The following is a 21258-nucleotide window of genomic DNA, read 5'->3' as shown; positions in this document are numbered from 1 at the left end:
CTATCCATCTGGCATATAATTTATTACTGGAATCTGGAATCAGCAGGTACACTTGATCTCCAGGGTTGAATTCTTTATATATAGCCCTTCGATTAGCATATCTTGCACATGCACCTTGTTTCAATTCTGCAGTTATAGATGCTTGCTCTATTGCTATTTCTAAATTCATCTTTAGCTCTTGTAGATAATCAACAGCACTTTTACCCAATTTTATTGGTAATGGAATTTCTCTTGACCATGACGATTTTAATACTGACAACGGACCTCTGGCCTCTCTTCCATACATTAATTTAAATGGGGATATTCCCGTAGTACAATTTGGAATTTTGCGGTAAGCGAATAACAGGTATGGTATATGTTTGTCCCAATTTTTAGAGTCGTTTCTAATGATATAATGAAGCATACGTTTTAGAACTTGGTTATACCGTTCAACTAATCCCGAACTTTGTGGATGTCCTGGTGTTGCAAATCTAGGACTTGCTCCTAATCTGGCATGGAATTCTTGTGTTAATTCTGCAACAAAATTGGTACCTTGATCGCTAGCTATTACCCGAGGTATGCCCGTTCTCATAAAGATTTCTAATAATGCGTCGCATGTTGATTTTGCTGTATTAGTTCTCAAAGGGACAGCTTCTGGCAACCTAGAATGTTGGTCGACTAAACATAGTACATATTTGTGTTTACGTGCTGATGGAGGTTCAATTGGACCGATTATATCTACATTCACTGTGTCAAATGGAAATTCAGGCCTCTGAACTGGAACTATGGGTGTACGATCGTTAGTTCTTTCTCTACTTTGTAATTGACATTCCTTACAAGTTTTACAATATTCTTAAATATCTCGTGACATGTTTGGCCAATAAAATGAATAACGAATCCTTTCTTTTGTTTTTCTCATCCCTAAATGATTTGCAAAAATAGATTCGTGAGCCAATTTTAAAATTTGTTCCCTTCTAACTTTAGGTAATACCAATTGACTAACTTGTTCTCCGGAAATTCTTTCAGTATGATAAATCAAGTCATCCATTAAAAAATATTTATTTTTATTTCTTTGCGCGTTTTTATAGATACTGCGTAATGTCTCACATTCCCTTTGCTGTTGTTTAAAAATACTGGCATCTGAATGTTGACCCACCCCACTTTCGTTTTCGCCCTGAATGCAACTTATGACTAAATCTTGATCTCCTCCTGTCATAAATAAATCAGTGCGGCTTTCGCCTTCGAATTGTTTTGACTCATGACTCCTCGTTTCCGGTATCTGCGATGGAGACACTGTGTCGCAATCACGATTCGCGCTAAGAAGATGAGATTCAGAGGTCAATAAATCATAAACATTTGGAGTAATTACACAGGGAATATGAAGTTTTTCTGTTAAAGCTACTAATACTTCGACAGGTTTCAATAAATTAGGATTATCAGTATTTTTGATGGATAGAGGAATTCTAGCCACTTTAGCTGATATGGTTTCTCTGAATGCAGAAATTAGGTCAATATTACAGTTGTTCTCAATAGAGAAATCTGATATGTGTTTCGGATTTATAACAGAAATTTCAGCACCTGAATCAATTATGGCTTGGATTTCGTTACCTGCAACGCAAATATTTACTTTTTGCAATGGTTGTGTAAAACTTTCATTTGACAAGCATGAAGATCCGATTTTATCTATTACTTTATCACTAGTATTTTTCTCTGGTGTTTCTTTTTTTAGAGGAGGGTTTTGTGTTACCGATTTGTTTCTTTGTGGACAAGATTTAGCGAGATGCGTTAATTTTCCACATATGTAACAGTCTTTGGGTGGATATTTATTTTTATTTATGTTGCTTCTCATATGAGGCGGAATATATTTCGATTCTCTTGAAGAGTGGGACGATTTAGCTATGTTTTCATTAGTGTTAAAAGTGGTTTCGTTTAATGATTTGCCTTTGTTTACAAAATACAAGTCAACTTCTTTAGCTAAATCCTTAGGTTTTAACCAATTTTCTCCGGTTTTAATATTAATGTAAGTTGCCATTTTTTTGTCTAACGTTTGGAAAAGTTTGTCGGAAATCATTAGTTGACAAAGTGCATCGAAGTCATTAACTTCACGTAACTGACAGTAATACTGGAAATTTGCAGACAGTCTAGAAGCGAACTGAACATGTGACTCTTTAGGATCGCGTCGTGCTCTTCGGAAATTCATTAAACATTCATAAGCAGTTGGCTGATATTCTTTTAATACTAGTTTCTTAATGGTTTCATAACATTTTAGTTCTTCATCATTAGTGTAAAATAATATATTAGTTGCTTTATCCCCTAAAATGTTAATCAAAATTTCGGATTTGAGCTCCTGTGGTACATTTTTAGTTATGAATGCTCTCTCTAATGTTTGAAAAAACAAATTGAAATTTTCCGATCTTCCCGGAACAGGAATAGTTAACGTTTTAACACTCTTTATCAAATTTTCTAAATAATTTCCCAAACCTGTAATCATGTCTTTATCTGCGCGAGATCCATCTTTAACTGTATTCTGACTTCTAACTTTTTCTAATTCTAATTCTTTCTCTAGCTGCGCTAATTTTAATTTTTCAAGTTCAACCTTTTGAGCTTCTAAGGCTAACTGTGTATCCCTAGCTTTTATTTCATTTTCTTCTCTAATTTTTCTTTCCTCAACTATTGAGTTTAATAATCCAATTACAAATTCTGGATCATCTTTAAATATTTTACTGTCCTCAATTTTACCTTTTAGTTGAACCACTGTTAAACCAACAGTTTGTGTATCTTCAATTTCACCAAGAAGGTTTACTAAGTCTTCTTCCTTAGTATTCTTATGTATATATATATCTTCAATACATCTATACTTTGAGTAAATAAAATCAAAAGCTTCCTACCTGCTTCTCTTGAAGTTTCTCTACCGTCATCTAAAGCTCTGGTTCTCGAAAGAGAGCGTGTGATATCATCCCTTCTTCATCCACCGCCTCATAGAGAAATAACTCCACCTTCTTGTATTTTTAAATATTTATTTTACAAACACAGAACTAATACTAAACTACAATACTAATAACTGAAATAAATAAAGTAATAAAAGTGAATTTCGGTTTCATTAATGGCTCCCACGAGCCTTCCGTATGACCTCTTTGTCGGTCTCCCTCTTGGAAACTAAACTTTTGGCGCCTCTCCAGACTGAGAGTTAGCACCCTCTATACATCTTGTTGGTTGGCGTCACCCATACATCAGACATGGCATCAGCAAGAGAAGAATCCGTGATGTCAAACAACACATTAATGTGTTGTTTGACATCACTTCTCTCTCTTCTCAGAGTCTCTTTTGGCGAGTGCCACTGGGAGGAAAAAACTACTATATAATGCTCCTGGTACGAATCTCTGTTCTGTATGTGAAATATATTTTTATGTAAAATGCTGTTCCATGCTGCTTCATTCAAATACAGTCAGATCAACCATTGCCACATTTAGGCCATTCAATTTCCGAAATCATCAGGGAGCTAGTATTTTCAATGTTGACAGTGTCGAGAGTATACAGAGAATACACAAGTGCTAGGGAAAGAACTAGCAATTAGGCAAACTGCAAAGGACAATTAGCCTTGAATGAGCATGGTGTGAGACAGCTTACTGTATTTTACAGAGAGCTTACTGTATTTATTTGGTGTGAGACAGCTTATTGTATTTATTTGCTAGGGAAAGAACTAGCAATTAGGCAAACTGCAAAGAACAATTAGCCTTGAATGAGCGTGGTGTGAGACAGCTTACTGTATTTTTTATTATTATATTTAGCCAGTGAAGCCAAACATTAGCTCAAATTACTACCCAGTTGCACAGTCAGTAAGCAAACCGTGTAATGCTCGCTTCACCATGCAGGCTTCGGAAGCCATAGACCCACAAAAGTACCATTACTCAGTGCATGCCATCAGGCTGCACATTTTGCATGAGAATAGAATACAGAAAATGGACTCAGGACTGAAAATGAGTAGCATGGAGTGATGAGTCTCGATTCCGACTACTTAACACTGACAGTAGGTACTTAACACTGATGGCATTAGGCTCATGAAGCCATGGATCCTGCATTCCAGGTTCAAACTGTACAAGGCCATGGCAGCTCAATCATGGTCTGAGTTGTTTTCTGTTGGCAGTGTTTGAGATCTTTGGTACTTGTACCAACCTTCCTCAATGCAATTCGGTATGTAGAGTCGCTTGGCAGTCATCTCCATCTCTTTATTGTTGTCCTGTCATTCACACAAAAATAGTGTAAGCATTCTAGCAATATAACTGCACCTTCCACAGATCCTGGTTGGTCGCCTACTGCCTGATGTCATGAGCATCCCTCTGACTTCTCTATAATGAATTTGCTACCTAGAAGCCCTGACTTAAATCCTATTGAGCCACTTTGGGATGTTTTGGAGAAGGGTGTAAAAGCACATTACATAACATGAACGACCCTTCCTGAATTATGGAAAGCTCTAGCCAAGGTTTGGCAAGCCATTCCCATGTAACGCTTCCACAATGTTGTTGAATCTATGCTTCATCGTGTGGCAGACATTATCAAGCCAGAGGAGTCCCAATTCATTATCAACTTTTTATCCCTAATTCAGTAGCATTTCAGTGTATTCATCATTTAAAAAAAAAAATTGTGACATCATGCTTATCCATTATTGGCATTAACCACTGTTTGGTGACCTGTGCCCTACAAATGCTTTATGTTGCTTTACAAATCTCTCATTTGCTTAATTTCTGAATAAGCTTCCAAAATTTAAAAATATTTCATTACTAGAACTTTCCATTTAGTTGAATGCCAATTAGTCAGGCCTTTGCTGTGTGTGTGTAATATATATTGTTGCATTTTTTCCCTGACACCAGTTGTTATGTTTTTTTCTTCTTTCACATTTGTACGGGGTTTGTGTGGATTTGGAGTGAATAATGATGACACTTGATGATGAAGTATTGAAACACACTTTATTTAGCCAATATTAATTAGGACAGCTCCAAAGTCATTTTTTACAGTCATCGATGATCTACTATAAACACACTGGAACAATCAGCGACACAGTCTTCACACTGTCAGGCAATAATGGTGGAGACAGCTTCACTGCAAAGCACCAAAGTACAGCTCCCGACTCTGCTCAGTCGTTCTCAGAATTCCACATATTCTTGAGACTCTCCACGCTATGACTTGCGGTGCACTCGACGACACACAGAGCAGAGCTCCTGAGTCTTCAGTTCATTCATTCCCGGAGCTTAACACACTCTCTCGACGATGCACTAACAGCGATACACTAAGAGACTCTTCGATGCACTCAGTGACCCATTCGGCACTCGCTGGCCGGCTGTCAACTCGATTGTCTCCGCATGGACTAACTAAATGAGACACACTGTCTTGCACTCTAGACAAGGCACTCTCACTAACAGACTGCGGACCAACAGGGTTTATATAGCTTTCGACTTGTGTTCCGAGAACATTCTGGGCTAAACCGGTAAGAATTTGTTCCAGGAGATTCTCCATCCGTTCATGGCATATTGCCAATTGGGTGATTTTTCTCCAAATGTGGCAACCCTACCTTCCTTGCTATTTATGACAACCCTAAAACTGCTTTGCGGGGGAGCCATCTTACCGTGCCTGTACATTTCGTAACAATATATATGTATGTATATAATTTTGAATTTAACAAACATTCTCTATTCATAAAAAGCAAATTTAAAGTAAAATTTTAAGTAACGAAATTTAATTGCAAACAAATAAATGATTAATTATTGCTGCAAACTAATCTACACAATATCATTTAAATTCTGAGAGCATATGTAAATCAAGCGCAAGTATCAAAATCCACGAACAAATATATAATTCCAAAAACAAATTTTAATCCTAAAAAATTTATAAAAATGCATAAGTGAATAATTGAGCAGGCAGGAGACAGACTTATCAAGGGGAAGTTGCCTCCAAACCTATCTCTTCAATTATTCAATTCGTGTTTCGTCATCCATGTAGGCAAGGGTAAAAGTAAAATCAAATGTTGTGAATTACTGGAAAGAAATTTAAACAAGTGGAATTTTGAGAAATTAGCAAGTACATGACTAGAATTAAAGTGAAAGGTCAATTAAGAGTAGAAAATCAAAGTAATTTAGAAACTCTTGCCTACAGAAAACTTCCCCAGCACGGATTATGCATATAAATCAAAAAGAAACTAGATACTATCTATAAAAAAATACATCAATAATACTAAAAGGCCAAGTAAATAGTAAGTTTTAATTTAATTTACCAACTATATTTGTATTTGGAGAGTGTGCAGCATTTGCCAAACTAAGTGATGTTAAGTAGTGTGTTTCTGCTTGCTAACTTTATAAATAGAGGATGCTAATATAATGAGTGTTAAGCTGCATCTGTTAGATCTATTTTAAAAACCTATTCTGTAAACTTTTAAGTAATGTAAAATGTGTGTTCTTTTCCAAAAATGTTGCTAACTGGGAAGTATTGTAAAAATTCTAACTGTAAAGTAATGTGAAAAAATTGTTGCAAACTATAAAGGATAGTAAAAAATTGAAAATGTTTTTGAAATAAGGCATGAAAAAAAATTTTGAAGTAAAATTAAATAAGTTTTTTAAATGTTTTTAATTAAAGTAAGAAATTTATTGTAATAGTCTTAATTTATTAAAACTGAATTTCAACATGTTTAATCAAAACTTTACTAAATACTGGCCAGTAAGGAAAATTAGAAAAAGATAAAAATCTTCACTCAATTTGGGCTATAATTGAGACTTTTGAAAAGAGTTGTCTTTTCATTAGTAAAAGCAGAGATTTCAGTATTGATTAAATATAAATTTTTTTACAAATTAATATTTACAATAAATATTTACAAGATAATCCCTTAACTCTTAGTCCTCCATAACCCTCTAGTTAAGGTTTAAGGTAATGTCATCATACCATAAAGAGTCAAAAAATTATAAAAAAAAAAGTTAATGCCTGCCTTTTTAATATATAAATTAATAAATTGTGTTGGGACTTGGTTATTAACTTGAACAATAATTAGCTTTATTATTTCTTCCTTTAAATCTTCTATTTCAGTACATGTGTTTTTTGTTTCTGATTATTTGGCTATAAAAAATGTTACCTGTTACTTTTCTAGAGATATTAGAGTTCCAATTAATTAGTTTAATAGTATTAAACTTGAAATTTCTCCTTTTATCATATAATTTGATTTTGATTTGTTTAATTATGAGCAGGTCTAGGTATTCAATAGTATCTTGATTCGTAGTAATTTTATTAAATGTTAAACTGTTAAACTATTTGAGTAAATTTTGAATTGTTCAAAAGCAGAATTATTATTGAAAGTTATAATATCATCAATGTATCTAAACGTATTTGCAAATAACTTTAATTCATTTTTATTCAAACTTAGTTGGAATTTATATTCATAAACAAAAAGAATTAGGTTACATATTGTGTAGAACTGTTTGCTCCCATTGGTATTCCTCTCACCTGCTGAAAGATCTCGTATTTGAATTTAATGTAGTTATTAAATAATGCACAATTCATGTAAGTTTTCCATCTTTCAATTAAAGGATGTTAAGCATGTCAGGGAAAAGTTGTGGGAGTTGCATTAAACTAGTAAAATTTCTTCTAATGGTAGAGAAGTATAAAGGTTTTCAAAGTCATAGCAGTTAATGTTCTTAATTTCTAAACTTTTAAATTTGTTGAGAACTGGAGCATTATTATAAATAATCCAACTTTAGTTGTGTTGCTTGTTAACTAGTTGATGAATTAAAATACAGATTTTTTTAATTGCAAATATGTAATCTATATTCTTTTTATAATTATTTGTACCATTTGCTATAAATCTAAATTTGAATGGTTATTTATGGAATTTAGGAAGACCATATAGATTTGCTAATCTATTGTAGTTAGATGGTTGTGAAATTTGTAGTTTCTTATGAATTGTTTTAGCTTTTTTGAAATGACATTTTCTTGTGTATTGGTAAGTTTGTAAGTAATGGCATTATTCAGTTCAATATTAATTAGTGAGACATAAAAAAATTTTAAAATAATGCTGAAATTATTACTGGCTTTGTCAATTTTGGTTATTACGAATTTTTGTTTCAAATCTTGCAAGAGAGGATTGAGAAAATTCCATGATAAGTTGCTGTTAAATTCAATCCAGTTAATAGTTTGCAACCATTTTTTCGCATTATGTTACAGTTAGAATTTTTAGAATTTTAACAATGTTTTACACATTATTACAATACTTCACAGTTAGCAACATTTTTACAACAGAATACACATTTTACGTTACTTAAAAGTTTACAGAATAAGTTTTTAAAATAAATCTAACAGCTTAACACTTAACTGTATATTAGCACCCTCTATTTATAAAGTTAGCAGAAACACAGTACTTAACATCACTTAGTTTGGCAAATGCTGCTCCACTCTCCAAATACAACTATAGTTGGTAAGCTAAATTAAAACTTACTATTTACTTGCCTTTTTAGTATTATTGATGTATTTTTTATAGATAGTATCTAGTTTCTTTTTGATTTATATACATAATTTGTGTTGGGGAAGTTTTCTGTAGGCAAGAGTTTTTAAATTACTTTGGTTTTCTACTCTTAATTGACCTTTCATTTTAATTCTAGTCATTTACTTGTTAATTTCTTGCCTACATGGATGACGAAACACGAATTGAATAATTGAAAAGATAGGTTTGGAGGCAATTTCCCCTTAATAAGTCTGTCTCCTGCCTGCTCAATAATTATTCACTTATGCCTTTTTTATAAATTTTTTGGAGTTATATATTTGTTCATAGATTTTGATACTTGCACTTGATTTGCATATGCTCTCAGAATTTAAATGATACTGTAGATTAGTTCGCAGCAATAATTAATCATTTATTTGTTTGCAATTAAATTTCATTATTTAAAGTTTAATTTAAATTTTCTTTTTACGGATAGAGAATATTTGTTAAATTCAAATTTCATTCCTTGCATCAATGGCACAAGAGAATTATTTAAATTTAATTTAACTTTACTATTTATTCTTTTGAAATATATATGTATGTATATGTGTATTACTAAAAAAAATTATTGCAAGCCTATGAATGAGGCTACTTAAATTATATAAAAAGTCTGATGTGTGCATCACATGACTCCCTTTTACGGAATATTAAATTATACCCATTTTTTCTTTCATTTCATTTAAACTTATTGGGTTGGATTAAATCTACTTCGTCGATAGCGCATAAACCACAATAGAATAATTGCACTCTTCAAATTCACTATATTTGTTTACCATGGTGACACTCTGGCCCTAGGTTCATTTAACACCATTATATTTTGTTCATTTTTTAACTCAGAATGCACAAAATTTATATCATCTTAAGAATTATCTAATCGTTGCCACATGTTCTGTTCAAATACTATAATAAATCTAAAACGGCGTATAAAAGAAATTAAGCAAAGAACAAGAACAACAAAAAAGGTACAGTTTTTTACAGATGATTCAGTATTTCTCATTCAATTAATTCAGTTCTCATTTTGCAACAAGGCAAAAATACATTAAAACTCAAGATGTCTGTATTGAAAACTATGAAGTAAATCTTAAACACTTATTTCCTCGAATAAATTCCAGAATGGATTAAGCATGATTTAATTTGCAATAATAAAAGGTGGTGTTATTGGGAAGCTTACTTAGATTGCCAACAAATCTACTATTCTGCTGTTTCAAATGTAAACAAGCAATGGCTGCTATGGAAAAAATTATTAGGCTTAGCCGCACTTAAACAACTTTTAAATTGTTGATAATTCTAAAAATATTGCATACAGATTTACTAAAGGCATAAAAACCTTAACTGGAAGATAAGAACAACATAATTCAATCATTAAAGCAAAAAAATGCACAATTTACAAACATATAAGAATAAAGAAACTGAGATCACTGAGCCAAAAAACAGAGTGGATATATATATACATATATATTTATATACTTTTTGGTGTGGCCGATTGCAACCAAAATATGATGTGCACATCTACATATTAAGCAGTCCTATATACAAAATTTCAGCGTTCTGAGGCTACTCGTTTTTGAGTTATGTGAGATGTTATTATTAATAAAAAAAACGTATTTTTGAGTATTAGTGGATAAATGATTTCAATGTCACTTTTACCATTATGTTAGCATTTACATTACTTGTATTATATAAGAACCGTAAGTATGGTATAATATATTTCAGAAGGATTTCTTTAACCATTTCATTATTTTTAAGATTAAAAAAATAAAGAACCAAATTAAAAGGAAGCTGTAGAGCAGTGATTCTCAACCAGTTTTGCCCATGCACTCATTTTATCATTGCTAGAAGATCATCCCCCCTACTTCCCAAATCTAAAAAAAAAAAAAAAAAAAAAAAAAAACATACACACACAAATACATGTATTAGGTATAGATTATTTTTAAACATGCTTTATAAATTAAACAAGAAAAAGTATAGAAAATGTTGATAAATGCGAAAGCTTGAATAAAGTAGTTTTTTTTAAAATATATTTAGTTGTTTCAAAACCTATTTACAAATAATTTGTTGCAACCAGAGTGCTGAAAGAAGAGAGATAAGGAATTTAAAAGAGATAAACACTAATGCTGCTTCAGATAACAGTTATTTCATTTTGCTAAGGACATTGTTTCATCCCACCAACATGAGGAAAAGAGGCTATTGGGATGGTCCTGGTGTGCTTGTATGAGGAGGCATTATTATGAACTGCATTATTATCAACATTATTAATGCATTATTTTTAACTGTTTGTAATGTAAACATGAGATTTATTTTATTTGAAAGTAAATTGATAACAATTATTTGAAGACAGCATTTTAAAAGCTGTTTGCAAAGTCAACGTAAAAATTGCATGTGAAAGCAGCATTGCCTTTTACAAACAAAATAGTCTGAAAAAGAGGTGGCGCTATCTATTATAAAAGTAATTAAATAGCTAACAAAATTCAGTAGATCATCATTTTGGATAATACCAAAATTTATAATATAGATTATTCATATTTTTATGTTTCAGACCAACTTCTCAAGGAAAATAATCTGAAATATCAAAACCTCAATAATCCAAGAGAACTGTATCACGTTTTGTTCCACATGACCTTTTGAGCATGTAAAGATAAAAATATAATACACAGTAAAATGAAATGGAAATTGAAATAGAAAAATGAAAAATGTATACATTATTTACACCCCATACTCAAATAAATCATACAGTTACCTGGACATGATAAAGTCTTGCACATAGAAATGTTTAGTACATTGTTTTAAAATTAAAATTACCATAAAAATATAAAATGTAATTGTATAGAAAATCTAGTACAAACACGTCAATTTACATTAAAAATACTACGATCAATTTAACCGTGAAATTTAAGCTTACTAAATACATGACTTGTAATAAATTTGCCAACAGAATGCTGTAAAAAGCATTATTGTAGAAGATTAATTAACTCCTTTAAACACATTTCAAACTATTAAAGTGAAAATTAATGCTAAACATTCTTGTACTAATGAAAAAATAAAAGAAATTAAGAAAACTGACAAAAATTCTGTAGTCAACATTCAAAGAACTTGCAAAAATCAAAATTGCACTATTCCTCTTTTCTTGTGAAGAATGCAATGAAATTAGTCATATATATGTGCATAAAATTCTGTACTCTGGAACTGCAGTATCAAATGTATTTTAAAGCATTAGTGAATTTTAACTTTCCTCTTCTGTGCAAATATATACATAAAACATGTGTATAACATATAATATATATACTAAGATAAAACTATAATATGTAATACTTATAATATAAAGTAAGAAATTTAGAACTAATTTTTTACAAAGAACAAAAATTGAAATTCATAATTAATAAATTTCAAATAATGCTATAAATGCAACAAAGAATTTAAAAAATGTTAAAAAAATGATGTTGAATCATTTTTCAGCAGCTTAATGTGCAAAAATACTAAGCATGTTTATTTTGTTTTTTAAAAAATTTGTTTTGTAATTATGATATAATAATATGTATACTAAGCATCTCTGATATTATTGTTAATTCATATCATGTTTGCATTACATAAAATAGTGATGAACTGAAGTTATTTAGTTTGAGGTTATTTTTTTAAATATACATTTTTTCTGTTTAGCTATGAACCAGAATTATTTCCAGGAGTCATATATAGAATGACAAGGCCCAGGCTTGTTTTACTTATATTTGTTTCTGGAAAAATTGTTTTGACAGGTAATTCTTTAAAAATGTGTTTACTGCTCTCACAAAATTGATTGTTTATACATGATTTATGAATTTGAACATATGCACAAATGATTGATGTTATAAAAGAAACTTTAAATATATATGTAAATGTATGATGTAACATTTGATTTTTCTTCAATGGAAAACTCACCTTGACACAACAATGCATTTTTTTAATATGTTAAATTCCACAAAAAGAAATGATACACCAAAGAAATGGTGACATGTTTAATGTAGCGACTGTCATTTTACACCCATTTCCAACTCCAACTGTTTTTCTGTATCAGTTTCTTCTGTTAATCTACTCCCCCCCCCTTTTTACCTTTTGGTGTTCTCGAAGCTGAACCTCTGCCAATTGATTCTGAAGGAGAGGGGAATTATGACAGTCTGTAAGATGTTATTATGAACCCAAGAGCAAGAAAACAAAATGACAAATTTCTGAGGCTTCTTACCTAAGTGCTGTTTACAGTGGATGGATAGAGAGAAGATATTTTTCAGAAGGGTTGCATGACTAATTATTCCTTGATAGTTGGTCATAGACTCATAATTCCATTTTAAGAGATGAATCAAATAATGTCAAGTTTTTGTAAGGTGGCCAATTTTTCTTTATTTTGTTCATTTTTCCAATCCAATATTCATCTTCCAATTGTCTTTCATTTCAATTTGTTTTTGTTCAAAATCACTGATATTTAAAATAGGATCACCCAAAATACTGAACCATGCTTTGCAAATCTATTGCTTTAATTAAAAAAAAATTTTTTTTGAATATTTATATTTTTTCTCTTTTACATAAACCAGTAGAAGTTTCAAACTCCTCTTTATTTGTTTAATCAAATTTAAATTATTCATATCATCTTCAAAGTATCAGCTCTTTTGCTTTAAAATGCTAAATTCTTTAGTGCCTGCAAAAATATTTTATCTCTTGTTAAAATAAAATAAATAATAAAAAAAGATTTCCTCTAGTTGAGTATTTCTGAAGGTACTTCCTTAACATTCACTGCAGCAGTGGCATGGCTTTGTCCTACCCCCTGCACTAGAGCTTTAGTTGATGTTGTAGGTATTGTGTTTATAATATTGGCCTTCCATTCACAGCATATCAGAAGATTTATGTGTGATGAAATAATTTCTAGGAATATGTGTATCCTTCCATTCACCAGAACCTATTATCAAATGTATTATTTCCTTTCAAAACTAGATCCGAGGTTGCTTTCCACCAACTTTGGTATATAAAATATAGGCATTAGGAACTGCAATATCTAAATGTAGCATTACAACTTTTCAATTGCATTTTAGGGATTTCCGTAATGCTGAGTAATAGGAAAGAAGTTGATCAATTTTACCAATGCTACACGTTTATTTATTGTTATCTAGAATGCTGTTAGGTTTGTGATGGATTCTACTTTTTGATTCTTTTTATTTGAAGCCATCATTTTACTTGACTGCTCAGTTATAAGCGTAAGAACATAGTGCTTATCTTTCCATTTCATCACGACTGTACATGCTTCCTGTACATAACTGTCTTACCTTGCTTTAGCTTTGTTTTCAAAATTTCTTTGGGGAGACTGCAAATTTCCACATAACTTTATCTTGTTTTGGCAGAGTTCACTTGTGTTATAAGAAGTAACTACTGTTTTGTCCAGAATGCATTGACAAAAAACAAGATGTCTTCACCACAAAATTATTGACTCATTTTTTAAAGTTCCTTACCTAGTATATATATATATATTTTTTAATTATGCAGAAGAACATCACAGCCTTTTGCAACTTGTGCAACATATTCCTGTTATCTTCATTGCTGCTTATTTGCCAAAACTTTAAAGCATGTTTGAATTGGTCTCTCGCCATTGTGTCGCTGAAAATTGGCATTTCTAACACTGAATCACTTGAATTATGTAGTCTTCAATTTGAGATTTCTTGATAAGTTCCATTGTAAAAATAATTCATAAAAATTTCTCCATTTCTACAACATCACTTGGTTTCTAATGATGCGCATAACTTTTTGGTTTGGCTGTTGATTTACAAATACATTGCTCCACATACTTGTTGGCTTCTGATATAGTGATTTGCATAATTTCTTTAGTGACCAAAAAAAAAATATATTGTTCACGAGGAGGCTGAGAGGTCTGCACATTCTGGATGCATTATGCCACTGCTACCTTGAAAAATAATATCATTAGTCATTGTGTAATTCGCACCAACTTTAAGCCATTCATATGATGTTGAAGCTATATGAGAATCATCAATTTCACTTCCACTGCTTTCTGAAATACTTTCTCTTTCATCAGCATCAGCATTCAAACCTGGGGCACACTGAAGTGACTCCTTAGTTACTTCATCACCTTCTGCAATTTCTTTGACATCATGATTTTCATTTTTAATGCATAAATTGAAAATACAGTTGCTAAGTTTACAACTGCTTTTTCTATCTAAGCTGATGTCATCAACAAGTTCTTCATCAGATAAATAGAGATATTGTATTACCTCATCAATTGAAATAAAAAAATTGTATTATTTGTCGTTCACTAATTTTTCTTTTCAAAATATGGGAAAAGTATGCAAAATGTACAACCAAGTTATGCGAATACAGAAATTCTCTAAAAATTGTGTGATTAGCATCAACTTATAGAAACTTTGTGAAAATATAATAATATGGACTGGGATGCACTGAAAAATTAATTAATAAGTCACTGAACACGCGGCAACAATATAAAAAAAACACCGTGTAGAGAACAAGTTATCTCGTCCCTAATGCACAACGAATAATCTTGAAAAAAAAGATATCTCATCCATTGTGGCAAAAGTAGGTCTCCAGCAAACAGTAAGGGCAAATATGATTGTCTGGAAATGTTAGGGCTTCCTCTAAGAATTTTAAAATGTAGTTGCTCATTGAAACTGATACTCTAGTAGATAGTCTTTGCTCGTTAGCACCCAGTGTTTGAGATACACACATATTTCTCACAGCAGTAACAATGAAGTTACTTTACAACTTGAAAATAAGCTATAAAATGATAATTTTTAGATTGTTAGGCTATAAAAGATAGTATGGCAAGTATAAATATCATAAAACATCACCAGCCATGAGTTACCATTGTAATCAAGAATTATCCTGTAAATAAAGTGCATACATTGGTATAGCATATGAATTATTCTAATGTTATAGAATATCTGATATTGGCTTTTAATAAGTGAAATTATGTATATTTGAATCAAAGAAAAGAATATAAAGTGATAAAGGTTTTTGTAAAATGTGTGAATTCTAGTGTTATTTTCCTGAAATTTAATTCACAAATTAAAAAAATTCATAATAAGTTGATATATAATTGAGTCACACATTGCAAGGCAAATGCTTTAAATTTCTTTATGATTTTCAGCAATTTGGTGGAGCAGTTATTTTGATTTAAAAAAAAAAAAATGTGAACCAAGAATTGTTTTTAAAACTCAGCAACTGAGAATTACATCAGCTGACACTAATTATTCATGCCAAAATTAATTTGGATATCATTTGGCATTAGTATTGAAAGTTTAGTAAATATTTAATCAATGATTTCAAATGATGCACATTTGCTGATAAATTATATAATTTATCTTATTATATCTTCCATTTTCATGGCAGGCATAAGAAAAAGAAAACAGCTGTACATGATTTATTTTATTTGGGAAGGGTGTTGAAGGCATTTAGGAAGAAATAGAAATATTTTTATCTTTATTTAAATCACTGAGAAGAGTAATAGTCATGATGAAAATCTGTGCTTTCCAATCTCTACTAAAACTAAACTAAATTCAGTGGCTTAACAACCCTAGTGTGCCAATGCCTGCAGTGCCCCGAAATCTGCTTTCTTGGCTGTCGGCCCTGGGGTGCATAAGCATATGCCCTGAACAAGTAATCAGCTTGTTGCAGGACCCCCCCCCAGTGTTTAATCCCCAAGCGAACTTGGGGACTAAACACTGGGGGGGGGTACTCATTTTATCGACCCAAAGGATGGAAATCATCGGATGAAAGGCTGAGTCGACCTTGCCCTGCTCGGGAATCGAACCCCGGACCTGTGGGTCTGCTGCACAATGCGCTAGCTCTCTTCCAATCTCTACTAAACTAATTGTATTATGTGGAAATGGGAATTCAATATCACTATGGAGTAAAACTCTCTATACCAAAACATGTGCACTGAAGGATGTAAATGGTAAGAGAGAATGTTAAGATGTGCTTATATTAATTACTTTTTTGTACACAAGAAAAGGACTTTATAAAATTTGCAGATAAGCTATTGTCAGCTTTCATGGCATTGAAAATACAGTATGAGCTACAGAAGCATGAACTGAACCTATAAATTATCAGTTATTTTCCGTAACTGCAGTTTTGCCATGATGCCTTATGGTCAACAAAAATAGAAGCCATTGTAACTTTATTTGACTTCAAAAAAATTTATTGTAACTGAGAACTAGGCTTTGGTGTGTTGAACTGTCCATGTCAAGCAACTTTAATCCATTGTAATAAAGTTCACTATTATACATCCTCTAAATCAATGTTTGTTTCTTTGAACAAAAGTTGTCAAAGTCATATAATTTTGGTAATTGTGCATATTACAGGCTTCTTTTTTTATTTATAATTTTTTAATAAGTCAAGAAACAATTTTAGTAATTGAAATATTCTTTATAGAAAGTAAATGGAGAAATCTAAATTTCACATATCATTACTGAAAGGTACCATGTGACCAATGTTATCTATCATATTTGACTCATTTTTTTAAACTGGCAGCATAGAACTGCCACTAATTGTTCAAAAGATCTATAGGAAAACATGCCAATGTAAACCAAAAGCAGCCTCACATTGACGTAGATATTATTTAACTCTGCAAAGGTAAATGACATGGGCCCTCTTCTTCAGCAAAAAAAGAAAGAAAACCTGTCATAGAATAAGCTGTGTCAAACACCATGAGAAGTGATAGAATTTTACATATCTGTGCAAATCTTTGGTTGTTTTTCTAACCATATTTGAAAAATATTTAATTATATAGATCCTCCCCCCCATTAAATATCCTATATATAATCAGTATTAAGTATAGGTATGCTAATACAAAATTTTCATCATTTAGTAGTAATGCTTTTGGAAAACTTTCACATCTGTTGAAGTGTAGATTACATTTTAAAGGAAAGCACTAAAGAAATCATTAAAAAATGATCATTCAAAACACCTCAGTAGGTACGAAAAAAGCAATACAGTCAAAAATCTTTAATCCAGACGTCCATAATCCGGAAAGACTTCCGGAAAGAATCCGGAAGTACCTCAAAGCTACAAACTTTCTGCGCATAATACCTTTACGCATGCGCATTATACATTTACGCATGCGCATTTAATGTATAACGGACGATATAAGCTAAGCTAAAATTATCTAATTATCCATTTCAGTTAATGTTGCAGATTGCATTGTTCTTTAATCTTCTAATTGGATCCGGCTTATTATTTTTTGCAGACTGTTAGAGCAATTTTATAAAAGTAAGCTTGAACTTTCAATCATGTCAAAAAGAATTTCCGATTCTGGAGCTGCCAAAGGATCTACAAAGCGAAAGCATGTTTCGATGTCCATCAAACAAAAAGTGGAAGTGCTGCAAAAAATGGATCCTTTGTTTCTCTAACCATTCCAAAATCTGTTTATCAATTTCACGCTGCTCTGTGGGGGGAGGGAAACGTTGTGGCATGCAATGAACTGGAAGTTGATTTTTCAGCATTATCCTAATCTTCAGGGCAGGTGTTTTTATTTTATTCGGCTTATAATTCCTTACTAAATGTAGTATTTCATCTCGATGTACTCCGTCTTTGATATGATTTAAATCAAATTCATTATAAATATCATGAATACACATCAAATAGTTTTCTGGTTGCAATTCTTTACGCATGCGCGCGTTGAAACAAATGTTTAATAAAGTAAACAAATAAATACTAAGCTTTTTTTTGTAAATTTTGATACCCTTTAGATAGATCATAATTGCTCTTTATTTCATAACTTGTGGTTTCATATTTTTAATTTTATAATTTCTGCATGCCATCTTACCAGATTTAAACTGATGATCTATAATCCTGAAAAACGAATAATCCGGAATCGCCGAAGTCCCGACGAGTCCGGATTAAAGACTTTTGACCATATTATTTTTTAATAGAACAGTATCTATCAGCCATAAAGGTAGCCAAACAAAAATTTTTTAATCAATTCATGAAATCAGCAATTCACTTCAAAGTTGCTTTTTTGGGATGCATGTAATCAGAAAGTACTCTTTATATTCATTTATGTCTTTTTTTTTTTATATATCCTTGTATGAAGTAAAGGAAGTATTGTAATCACGAAAAATTCCGGATATCGTATTTCAACGAAAATATCCATATTGACGGATATTGAATGCAATTTAACAATGTTTTTGTGTAACATCTGTACATAAAAACTTCTCTCTGCTTCTCCAAACAAATTATAAAATTTATTTAAAATGGATCCAGAAGAGATTTTTTTGTGTCGTAAGTATGTTTTTCATATAACTCAAAAACAAGTAGCCTCAGAATGCTGAAATTTTGTATGTAGGAACTGCTAAAACATGTAGCTGTGCACCTCCCTTTTTGGTTGCAGTTGGTCGCACCAAAAGTATATATATACTCACTCGGCTCAGTGAGCCCAGTTTTTTTTATTCTCATCTGTTGGTAAACTGTGCATTTTTTTCTTTAAAAATGACTGAATTATGTTATGTTCCGGTTAAGGGTTTTTTGGCTTTAGTTAATATGCATGAATTATAAACAATTTAAAAGATGTTTAAGTGCAGCTAAGCCTAATTTTTCTTACCATAGCAGCCATATTTGTTTACATGTGAAACAACAGAATAGTGAATTAATTCTTCTGCACGTTCAGTGTCTTTTTGCCAAATGAGACCAAAAGGAAACTTAGTTTTGTGCACCGAAATTCTGCCTTTTTGCGTGCTGGCTGAATTGCTTGTTTTTGCACAGAAACTCTTAAACATAATTTTTTTTTAAATTGTTTTAACTGTATTTAGTGTTTTATGTTTTTCTATATCTTTCAATTTTTAATGAAGATATTTTTAGTTTTTATGTATTTTTGCCTTGCCACAAAGTGAGCACCGAATTAATTGAATGAGAAATATATCTGTAATGAAATTTGACGAAATAGTGTTTCATATTAGCAGTAAATATTGTCGCCAATCTGTCTCAGACGGAAGAGAATGTTTACGAGTAGTGTTTGCATTTTAGGTAAGCAGTGCTAAATCGTCTGTGAAAATCTGTTTCTTTTTTATTTGTTTAATTTCTTTTATACATAGTTTTAGATTTATTATAGTATTTGAATAGAACATGTGACAACGATTAGATAATTCTTCAGATGATATAATTCTTGTGCATTCTGAGTTATAAAAAGAATGAGATGTAATGCTGTTAAGTGAACTTAGCGCCAAAGTGTCGCTATAGTAAGTAAATATAGTGAATTTTAAAGAGCTTATTTATTCTATTGTGGTTTATGCACTATCAAATTCAAAAAGTTTAAATGAAATGCAGGAAAAAATGCATATAATTTAATATTATGTAAGAGGAAGTCGTGGTCTACACATCAGATTTTTTTTAAATATTTTTGTTGGATTATTGAAAATTAAAATAACTGAATGATCAGAATTGTGTAGAAGAATCATTTACTTAATAAGCTGTGTTGTAAGTAAACTTACTTAGCTTTGCTATCTTTAGGGAAACAAAAAAAAAAAAAAAAAAAAAAAAATGTGTGTGTGATGTATTTATTTTGTTAATGCTTAATAACTCTGATAAATGCTAGACATTCACTTAGCGAATGGCATTTTTAAGTGTATGTATCTCATATTCAGTAATATAACCTTTTATCAGTTTTAACATTAATGCCTAATGTGCTAAATAGTTGATTCTAAAGGAATAATAGTTGATTCTAAAACTTTTGTTCTATATTTTATATTGCTTTTATATTTCTAAACTACATCTTTCTTTTTTTATAGGAGGAAAAGCCAGGGGCGATCTGAAAGCAGCTTTTGAAAATATATATCCTGTTTTAAAAGGATTTAGAAAACAGTAATAGTCTAATTATACATTACATGTATATAGAAAAGAGCTGTGTCAAGAATGGACAAGTGAGGCAATTGCTTCAAATAAAAAAGGAGATAAGATGCAAATTAAAAAAATATAATACATAAAATATTAATGTAAAAATGGTGTGCGGTTATGAAGTTTATCTCGTTTTAAAAACCTGTTGGCATGGCTCTGCTGTTTAAAAACAGCTCTTTTCCCACCAGATTTATTTCGATTTGTATATAAATTGCAAGCATAATGCAAAATGAATATTTTATCATTATTATGCTTGAAATTTTTCACACATGAAAAATATTTTTGTACATTAAGTTTTGTAAATAAAGACTTGTTATGAAAAAAACTGATGTTTAGTAATGCATTGGAAATAAAGGATAAAAAGTATTAAATTAGACATAATGCAGCCTTAGATTGATGTTAATGTAGTAGAAAAACTCTAAGCCAGTTATGAGCAAATTCCTTTGAAAGCAGGCCAAAAAAACAAAAGAAAAAAATTAGCTAGGCTGATATAATTTATTCTGAAACTTCAAAAAGAGTATGCGTATATTAATATGAGGAATAAAGCTATAACTGTATTTTTAAAAATTCCTTAAATTAAGGTTTGAACTGCGATGTACTTATTCTGAAAAGTGATGCTAATGCTCATCTGTCAATCTGTTTCTAATAGAAATCTTTGTAAAGTTCATGGTAGAAAACACTTCTTCATGTATAAAAAATGATGCAAACATAGCACTAATTTTGGGGGCATCAGATATTAAATTCAAGAAACTTCCTTTCGATAATTATATGTAAAACTGTGCTTGGAGCATTAAGAAATAACTGCTTGAAATTATTGTTAGACTGTAACTCAATTACTGCTTCACAATTTACATTGAAAGTCATGATGAAGATATGCATTGAAATCTTGAAAGCTG

The 21258-nt window shown here is 31.1% G+C and overlaps 1 protein-coding gene across 1 annotated transcript in view; it reads left to right on the top strand.

The window, feature by feature from the left end:
• Positions 1-20687, top strand: part of LOC118202104 (uncharacterized) — a 58576-nt gene extending 37889 nt beyond the window's left edge. The window contains exons 6-7 of the mRNA XM_085822499.1: positions 12146-12240; positions 20257-20687. Of these exons, the coding sequence (XP_085678625.1) occupies positions 12146-12240; positions 20257-20333 (172 nt within the window). The 3' untranslated portion in view covers positions 20334-20687. The remainder of the gene's footprint in view (positions 1-12145; positions 12241-20256) is intronic.
• Positions 20688-21258: the final 571 nt, after the last annotated feature.

This window comes from Stegodyphus dumicola, chromosome 8 (assembly GCF_044657685.1).
Source record: "Stegodyphus dumicola isolate Sdum_Otavi_A_Nest chromosome 8, ASM4465768v1".
NCBI classification, from domain to species: Eukaryota; Metazoa; Arthropoda; class Arachnida; order Araneae; family Eresidae; genus Stegodyphus; species Stegodyphus dumicola.
The sequence above is the reverse complement of the archived record's forward strand: the minus strand, read 5'-3'. Positions and strand labels throughout refer to the sequence as shown.